Source organism: Pseudozyma flocculosa (assembly GCF_000417875.1).
Source record: "Pseudozyma flocculosa PF-1 unplaced genomic scaffold scaffold00008, whole genome shotgun sequence".
Classification (NCBI taxonomy): Eukaryota; Fungi; Basidiomycota; class Ustilaginomycetes; order Ustilaginales; family Ustilaginaceae; genus Pseudozyma; species Pseudozyma flocculosa.
Genome location: NW_006920876.1, coordinates 81,597 through 90,054, shown reverse-complemented (window position 1 = coordinate 90,054; position 8,458 = coordinate 81,597). Strand labels below are relative to the sequence as shown.

Here is an 8,458-nt window from a genome sequence, read left to right as displayed (position 1 = left end):
ATGCCGACGAGGACAGCCGGGGCGCCAGCCCTGCGGCGTCTTCGGCCACGGGCGGCGCGGGCAACGACGACGCCGACGAGAGGCGCTACTGCTTCTGCAACAATGTCAGCTACGGCGACATGATTGGCTGCGACGACGACGACTGCGAGCGCGAATGGGTACGTGTCGCTGCGGGTCGAGGTGCTGCGCTGGCGGTGTGGCGAAGGTGGCAGGGTCCCGAAATCGCTAACCTGAGCCTGGCCGGTCGTTTTCCCCTCCTTGATCCTCTTTTTCTCTTCGCCACAGTTCCACCTCGGCTGTGTGGGCCTCACAAAGGTGCCGACGGGGACATGGCACTGCGAGGCGTGTCTCGAGAGGCGAGCGGCGGTGAGTCCCTTCCCTGTCCATCCAAGGCAGGCCTCTTCCGTGGTCGAAGCAAGGGGTGATACGGCGGCTGACTTTGTTCTCGTGTCCCTTTCCGCTTGGTCGTTCGCTTCACGCCCAGCAGGCCGGTAAAGCCAAGGCGAAAAAGGGCAAGACGGGCGGCTCGTCTTCGAGCAGCAAAAAGTCGAGGCGATAGTCGTAGTAGTCTTTGGACGTCGTGTGGTCGTTGGTTGGCGTTGGACGACGCTCCCTCGCTGTCCGGGATGGACGAGGACGATGCGCCCGCCCCCTTATTGCTTGCTTCTTTATACCCCCTCTTCCCGCTCCGCTATTGTCGTTCCCTCTCCTTGCCAATGCACGTCGGATGGCAGGCAGGATCGATGTGACTTCGTTCTGAGCGCCTTTCTGCTTTCGTGGGTCAGCAGTTGCAGCGCAATGGGGGCCGAAGTGGCGATGAGCGAGCGGAAGACGGAAACGCCTGCAGGGCGAGGAACGAGGAGCGAAGACGCCAGACTCTGCGGTGGCGGCCGGCTTCCTGCAGCGGCGAGGAGATGCCGATCAAGCATGACCGGGACGTCCCGCCGTTCGTTCGTTCGTTCATATGCCAGAACCAGCTGGCATGCGTGCATGCGTGCATGCGTGCGTGCGTGCGTGCGTGTGTGCGTGTCTGAGTGTGAGTGGAGGGGGGGGGGGGGGGGGGGTATGTGTATCTTTCCCTCCTCTCCTTCTCCTGTAGAGGTACCGAGGGGAGCGGGTGTGAAAAGGGGTCTATAATGCAAGCTTCCGATCCCGTCCGTTCGTCCGTCTAAACAGCCTCGTCCTCTGCGGCACTGGAGGCATCCTTGAATTCCTGTTGCCAGGAAGCGAGTTGGGTCTTTAGCTGGGCCATTCTGATTGGTTTCTGCGGCGACGGCGCCAGAGGGAGGGAGAGGAGGGCAAAGGCGGGGTTAGTCCGCGGCCAGAGAGGGAGAAGAGGGAGGGGAAAGAGGGACTCACTGAGAACCCTGTGTGGTCGATGCGGTCGTGAAGGTCAAGATCAGGGAGGCAAGATGGGGGCGGGTACAAGCAAGCAAGGTGGGGCAGATCGGAGATCGGGTTTTAACTCTGACATCAGTACCGCCTCTTCCGCTCATTCCAGGGCGGGGGCGGAGGCAGGAGGGGAAGGGAGGGAGGGAGGGAAGGAGGACGAAACACGTACAGTCATCCATGCCGCACTCGAGGCCCCGTTCGCGATGAAACGCATCCGAGAGCGCCGTGACGGCGACAATCTTGAGGACCCTGCTGCGGCGCTGCGCCGCGTCGAGGTGCTCGTGCTGGTACGCGCGCATGTGGCGGCACGCCTCGAAGCCGTCCATGCGCGGCATGTTGATGTCGAGCAGCGTGACGGTGGGCAGGTGCCGCTTAAACTGCGCCACGGCCTCGATCCCATCCGCCGCCTCGTACACCTGGATCTTGGACGTGCGGTTCAGGAACGCCGTCAGGAGACGCATGTTGAGCGGGTTGTCTTCGACGCATAGTACTGTTGCGTGTCGAGATCGAAGGAAAATGGAGAGGACGACGACGGAAAGCGTGGAGAGGAAGATCGGAGTCAGTCGCGTCCGTCAGTCGCCATCGCTCAGCCAGGCGCGGTCGATGGGCAAGTCTACCCACCGGTAAACTTGCGTTCCGGCAGAGCGGCGGCAGCTGCAGCCGCCGGGTCGGCTCCATCGAGGATCGGCCCACCTCCTCGCGACGAGGCCGGATGCATCGGCGTGCGCGGTTCCATCGTGGGAGCGGGCAGCGGCGCCAGCAGCACCTCGTCGAGCGTCGACGGCGACACGACCAGGTCCGCCAGGCTGTCGCCCGTATTGCGCCGCAGCTTGGGCCGCCCGGCCGTCGCGCTGGTCTTGCCCGTCGCCTGTCTCGTCGCGCCGTCCTGTGCCTTTGCTGCTGCCGTCGTCGACGCCGACGACGTCGAGGGTTCAGCCGGTGATATTCTCTGCGCCCTCGCGACGGGGTCCAGCGGCCCCACGCTGATCTCTGGCTGTAGCGAAGAAGTCGGCGTCGACGGGCCGGGCCGTGGTGCAGGCTCTTGGCCGATGGGCGTCGTCGACTCCGAGACGGCCTCGGCCGCGTATCCGAGGTGTCCGTCCCTGTCCCGGACGTACTCGGCCGGGTGCCTCGTATCCTCATCGCCCTCCTGCTCGGCCAGCCGCAGCAGGTTGGCAAAGCATCGCGGACCAAAGGGTTTCCGCGTGACAAAGGTCTGCTGGCAGGTAGAGGAGTGCAGCGGAGACGGGCGCCAACCCAAGAGCGATCATGGTCAGCATCGAGCGAGCAAGCCGACTGAGCGGGCGCGCGGGGGCTGGCCTGCATCTTGTCCGCCACTCACCGGCTGACGGCTCCCGTTCTTGAACGCGGCGTACTCGACACCCGCGTCCTGGTGCGCCTGGAGCACGCCGATCTTGACGCCGTCCTTGGCCTGGGCCAGGATGGCCTCGATGCCGCCCTCGACGTCGAAGCACACCTCCTCGGGCAGGAGGAGATAGTCGGCGTCGGCGATGTACGAGGTGCAGTAGAGGTTGCCGTAGACTGCGAGCTGGGCCGTGATGACCTGGGCGAGGCGCTGCAGGCCGTACCCCTCGAAGCCGTAGAGGTAGACGAGCTGGTCCGGCTGCGACGCCATGGGCGGCGCCACGCTCTTCTCTGGCAGGCTGCGGACGGGGATCTTGATCGTCACGACGGTGCCCCTGCCCTGGTCGCTCGAGACGTGCATGGCGCCGCCCATCTGCCGCACCAGCGACGAGCACAGCGTCATACTGAGGCCCGCGCCCGCCTTGAACGAGTCGGCCTTTTCAAACGGCTCGAACAGGCGGTGCGAGAGGAACTCGCGGCTCATGCCCTCGCCCGTGTCCTGGACGACGAGCTCGAGAAAGTGCTCCGAGGCCTGCGGCGCGTGCTCGCCGTCGAGGCTCAGCGCCTCGAGGCCGGCCGACGGGCTGCTGACGGCGGGCGAGAGCGACACCTCGACCCAGCCCTCGTGCGTGAAGCGGAGGGCGTTGTTGACGAGCTTGTATGCGAGCTTGCGCAGAATGTCCTTGGACACGACCGTCTTCCAGCCGCGCAGCGACGTCTCGGTCTGCAGGATGAGCTCCGGCGGCGGCGGCAGGCGCGCATCGGCACCGCCCTCGGCGCGGACCTGCCGCACCTGGGCGTTCCACGCCTCGGAGGCGACCTCGTCGAGTAGCTCACCGAGATCCACCTCCTCGTCGAGTACGACGTCGTTGCTCTCTTCCGCCTCGCGCGCCGTCCTCGTCTCCAGGGCCTGCGGGCAACATGAGGAGCGAAAGCGCAACGTGTGAGCGGCAGCCGCGCACGGACAGCGGGGTATGGCCATGTCTTCGCCTCCCGTATCTACGCACAAAGTCTCTGAAGTCGTCGAGGACGTTCTGCAGGCGGTCGGCCAGCCCACCGAGCGAGTCGAGCTTGACCCTGACGGCCTTGCGGGTCTCCTTGTCCATGTCGACGCCAGCGAGGTCGTTGCGGAGCTCCTCGAGCGTGCCGAGGAGCCCATGAACGGGCGTGCGCAGCTCATGCTGGACCTGCTGAATCTGCATCGGGGGGTCATGCGACCACGGTAAGCGATTGGCGCGGCCTCGTGGAGTCAGCGACGCTGTACCGCCTCGGTGGGCGCCGACAAGCGATGGGCGAGGATAGGAGCGAGGAGCGGCGTGCGTACCAGTGCAATGTGGGCCATATCGACGTTGGCGCTCTGCACGTGGGCCGAGATGGGTTCCGCTTGAGCATGGTCCGGCGGGACCCGCCCTTCATCCCCCGTGTTTGCAGCAGCAGCAGCAGAGGAGGCCGTCGTCGCCATTGCTTGCTGGCTGACCAGCTGTTTCGCTTCCACTCTTTCTTTGTGGCGTCGATACAGGCGAGCGGGTGAGGTGGCGGCAGTCGAAATCTCGAGGGGCCGATGGATGGCGCGTGCAGGGCCGTCGAGACGGAGAGAGGGCGGATGGAGCAGGGAGGATAGACGAGGGATGAGGGATGGAGGACGGAGGACGAGGGACGGAGGACGGAGGAGCAAGCAGGCTTGGCAAGGCCTACGAGAGGCGCGAACGAACCCTGAGTTTGAACCGGGAATTGGGAACGCAGCCGCCTGCCGTTGTCCCACCAAGCCCTCCCGCGACCCCGCAGCGGCCTGCAAATGCATACAAAAGGAGAGACGCCACGCCACGCAGGCCAGCCGCATCGGCATCGTCGTCGTCGTCGTCTTCTCAATCGCCGCCGGCCCACTCGTCGCCTCAAGGGCCGGCCTCTGCGGTGCCAGCGCCGCGCCTCATGGACAACACAATGAGCACTGCACGCTCCCAGACAGTCTGGCTCCGACATCGTCGATATACGATCATGGATTCCCGCGCCCGGGTCATCTACCGACCGTCAGGACCGCTCCGCCTCCAAAGGCCGGGCTGGGAACAAGGACGCGGGGTCGGATGCACTGCGACTGCGAGAGCAGCTGGTCAGTCGACTGCCGTTCAGAGCTTGGAGCTCTCGATGAACGCAACGCCCTTGCTGATGTTGCCGCCGAGGTCGGCAACGGCCTTCTTGATCAGGCCCTGCTCGTACTCGTTGACCTTGCCGAGGGGAAGAATCTTCTCGACACCGTTGGGGCCGAGCTCGAGCGGCACCGAAAAGTAGGGGGTGTCGTTGCCAATAACCGACGTGACCTCCTTGGCGCCGTTCGAGTCGGCGCTGAGGTGCACGTAGGCCTGCTCGGTGGTCTGTGGACGGGCGAGCGGGCGGGCGGGCGGACGGGCGGACGGGCGAGCGAAATCAGAGCAAAAGAGGCAAAGTGGTCAGTCTCCATCAACATCTGCGCCTGGTAGCGGGGCCGACGCTGCCCACTCACCTCGAGCTTCTTGCCAGAGGCGGCCTCGAGGACGGCAATGGCGAAGCGGGCACCGGCGTAGGCCATCGAGAGCGTGGCCGAGCCAGCGCCGTCCTTGGCCTTGACAACCTCGTCACCGCCAAACTGGATGCGGTTGGTGAGCTGCTCAATCTTCTCCTGCGACACGTCCTGCAAGAGGCAGAAAGGGGAGATGGGGGCAGAGTCGGCAGGGCGAGCATCGTCGTCGTCGTCAGCAGCGAGTCCAGGCAAGCGCCAGGGCGTGCGTACGACGGGCCAAGAGCGCCACTCACGATGCTGGGCTGGCTCTGGCTGATCAGGGGGACAATCGTGACACCAGAGTGGCCGCCAATGACGGGGATCTTGTACTTGAGCGACTCGGTGGGCTTGCCCGCCGCCTCCGAGATGAAGGTCGACGCGCGGACAATGTCGAGCGTGGTGACACCAAACAGGCTAACGGGCGGCGGAGCAGACAGGCAAACGGGACGGCGCGGGCGAGAAGCGGCAAGGGTCGAGTGTCAGCCTGGATGAAATCCCGCACCTTGGCAAAGAGCGTATGGGAGGCCCCCAGGAGCGCTGGTGGCAAGACTCACCGCTTGGGGTCAAAGACGCCCTTCTTCTTGAGGACCTCGGCGACGATCGGGACGGTCGAGTTGACGGGGTTGGAGATGACGAGGACAAAGGCCTTGGGCGAGTGCTCGGCGATGCCGACGGCAATGTCGCGAACGATGCCAGCGTTGATCTGTGCGCAGGCAGCAGCAGGCGCGATTTTGGATTTGGCATTAATGTTGGGGGGCCAGGCAGGGCAGCGCAGGAAATGCAAGAGATTCGCCGGTCAGCCATTTGGGCTTGGTCGGTCGGGCTAGGTGGCCCGCACATCCGCCGGAGCGAGCATCAATCTCGTCTAGATCGCCGAAGCTTGGCCGTCTGCCGCAAGGACCTCGGACAGATTCGCCGCCGCTGTCGATACTCACGTTGAAGAGGTCGTCACGGGTCATGCCAGGCTGCGAACGGCAGATACACGCAAGGCGGAGGAGGGCGTCAGTCTGACTGTAAGATCGGAGCCGGCCACAGCGGCCATCGTTTCCTCGCCCCTGTGGGGCCTCCGCCTTCTCACCTTGCGGGGAACACCGGCGGGGATGACGACGATGTCGGCGTTCTTGAGGGCCTTTGCGAGGCCGTCGTCCTTGGGGAGGTAGCCGTTGACGACAGCGGGGGTGTTGATGTGGGAGATGTCAGCGGCGACGCCGGGAGCGTTGACGCTGCAGTGGTGGCGGGCATACAAACAGGGACAGGCTGAGGTCAGACGGACACGCAGACGGAGCATAGCCGGATCGGCGCGGGAAGGAGACACTCACACATCGTAGAGGGCGAGGTCGGTGATGAGGGTCGACTGCTTCAGGAGGAGCGAGAGGGGCTGGCCTGCGCGTGGGGGCGAGGAGGCGGGGGACGGAGGCCGTGGTCGTCATCGTGGTCAGCGGGTGCCTGCCCAGCCCGTGCGTCGCGCTCGTCAGCGACCAGATTCGGCGAAGCATGCCACTCACCGATACCGCCGGCAGCACCACTGCAAGAGGCGCGAAGAGCGAGGAGTCGCGACGATAACGACAGGAGCGCAGTCTGAAGTGTCAGCGACGAACGATGTGCGACCCTGCCCGATGGGTGGCGGGGGGATACCCACATGACAGTAGCCTTGACCATTTTTGCAAAGGATGTGTGTGAGAGAAGGAGAGAGGGAGGTGAAGAGTGTGCAAAGTTGTGGCGACGGATGCGAGCGTGAGTCTACGAGAGATGGTGATGGTGGTGGTCGAGGTTGTGCTGGTAGCGACGGAGCAGGAAGGATGGGGGCAGGGCGGCGCGGGCCGAGCTGAGGCTGGAGGCAGGCCCAACGCATCGACGTCGGCCCAGCAGGGCAGGGCAGGGGCGTTTGGGCCAACCGCCAGCCCCGCGGCCAGCAGCCCTGCGTCGATTTCCGGACCGGCTGGCTGGCTGGCGCGGTCCCAGGAAAGGGGCAGGGGCCAAGCCTGACTGGGCGGATCGAGCGAGGCCCTTGGGCGGGGGCGGGGCCAGGCCGGGCCAGGCCAGGCCAGGGTCGTTTGGGTGGCCGGGGCGTTGCCGGTGAGGGGGCGAGCGACTTCCGCACGGAAAACGTTGCTCGAGGCCAGGCCAAGCGTGAAAGCCCGCAGGCGGGGGAGCGAGGCGTGGGGCCGGGAGGCCGGTGGGGCGGATCAAAGCGGCCCTTGGACTTGGGCCCCCGCCCCCCGGCTCGACGTCCTGGCCTCATACGGTAGCCGTGACAAGCCAGCCCTTGGCCCGCTGCCTCTCTCTTTTTCACAGGCCCTTCCACACGAGCAGCGTATGGTACCGTCTGCACGCCCACGTACCGGCGGCGGCGGCGATGACGAGCATCGAGAATCGTCAGAGCAGGAGTTGATGATGGCGAATGCCGGGGCCCGGTCGGTATGGATCGGAAGCTCGCCTGTCCGACCGACCCAGAGAGAGAGAGAGAGAGGGGGCCAGAGGTCATCCCGACCTGTTCCGACTTTGCGCGACCGGCTCTTTCCTCCAGCACCGCTCCAATCTGCCCATCAGCTCCCGTTCGGGCGAGGGAGGGGCTGTTCTTCCATCAGCTGTCATGATCAATCCACTTGGACTGGGCCGATAACAGCATTCTTTTGCAAGATTGGCGAGGGGAACTCGATATGCGGAACGCTCCCTGGCAATGCAAAGGCAACGAGGCCTCGGCATCGACCCGACTATGTTGCAAGGCACGGGAGCGGCGAGGAAAAGGAGGACAGGTCGAAAGAGAGCCCAAGAACGATCACGACGGCAAGTCTGGCGGGTGTGACGGAAGCGCTGGAGAGGGAGCGAGAGAGAGAGAGAGAGAGAGAGAAGGAGCGGAAGCGGGAGCGGCTGCGGCTGCGGCTAGAAGCGGGCTATGGACGGCGAGGATGGAGCTCGAGTTTCGCGCGTCTGGACTGGATCCGGAATGAGTGGTGCGAACGTAAGCAAAGAGACAGGGGGAAAGAGATCGAGAGCCTGGCTGCTAGCTCAGAGGCGTAGCGGCCCATATGTATATGCGGGATGGCGAAGCGACGCAACTCAAAGAGGCGCTACTGTGAATCCATAATGGTAAGAAGCGATACGACTGACGAGAGGGAGAGGCAGGGGAAGAGACGAGACGGGACAGCGACAGACGAGAGACAAGAG

The 8,458-nt window shown here is 64.9% G+C and overlaps 3 protein-coding genes across 3 annotated transcripts in view; 1 reads left to right on the top strand and 2 right to left on the bottom strand.

The window, feature by feature from the left end:
• PFL1_02731 (uncharacterized protein) overlaps positions 1-559 on the top strand; it is a gene marked incomplete at both ends in the record, with an annotated part of 2,303 nt that extends 1,744 nt beyond the window's left edge. Inside the window, 3 exons of the mRNA XM_007880247.1 lie at positions 17-158; positions 286-366; positions 488-559. Coding sequence (XP_007878438.1) covers positions 17-158; positions 286-366; positions 488-559 — 295 coding nt within the window. The remainder of the gene's footprint in view (positions 1-16; positions 159-285; positions 367-487) is intronic.
• A 609-nt stretch (positions 560-1,168) lies between these two features.
• On the bottom strand, positions 1,169-4,219 carry PFL1_02730 (uncharacterized protein; the record flags this gene model as incomplete). The annotated part of the gene is made up of 7 exons (XM_007880246.1): positions 1,169-1,264; positions 1,360-1,367; positions 1,562-1,882; positions 2,014-2,611; positions 2,735-3,667; positions 3,765-3,953; positions 4,082-4,219. The coding sequence occupies 7 exons, from the start codon at positions 4,217-4,219 to the stop codon at positions 1,169-1,171; spliced, it is 2,283 nt and encodes a 760-aa protein (XP_007878437.1).
• A 661-nt stretch (positions 4,220-4,880) lies between these two features.
• On the bottom strand, positions 4,881-6,949 carry PFL1_02729 (uncharacterized protein; the record flags this gene model as incomplete). The annotated part of the gene is made up of 9 exons (XM_007880245.1): positions 4,881-5,126; positions 5,255-5,422; positions 5,545-5,704; positions 5,845-5,993; positions 6,226-6,255; positions 6,369-6,513; positions 6,610-6,673; positions 6,796-6,815; positions 6,930-6,949. The coding sequence occupies 9 exons, from the start codon at positions 6,947-6,949 to the stop codon at positions 4,881-4,883; spliced, it is 1,002 nt and encodes a 333-aa protein (XP_007878436.1).
• Between the last annotated feature and the right edge of the window lie 1,509 nt (positions 6,950-8,458).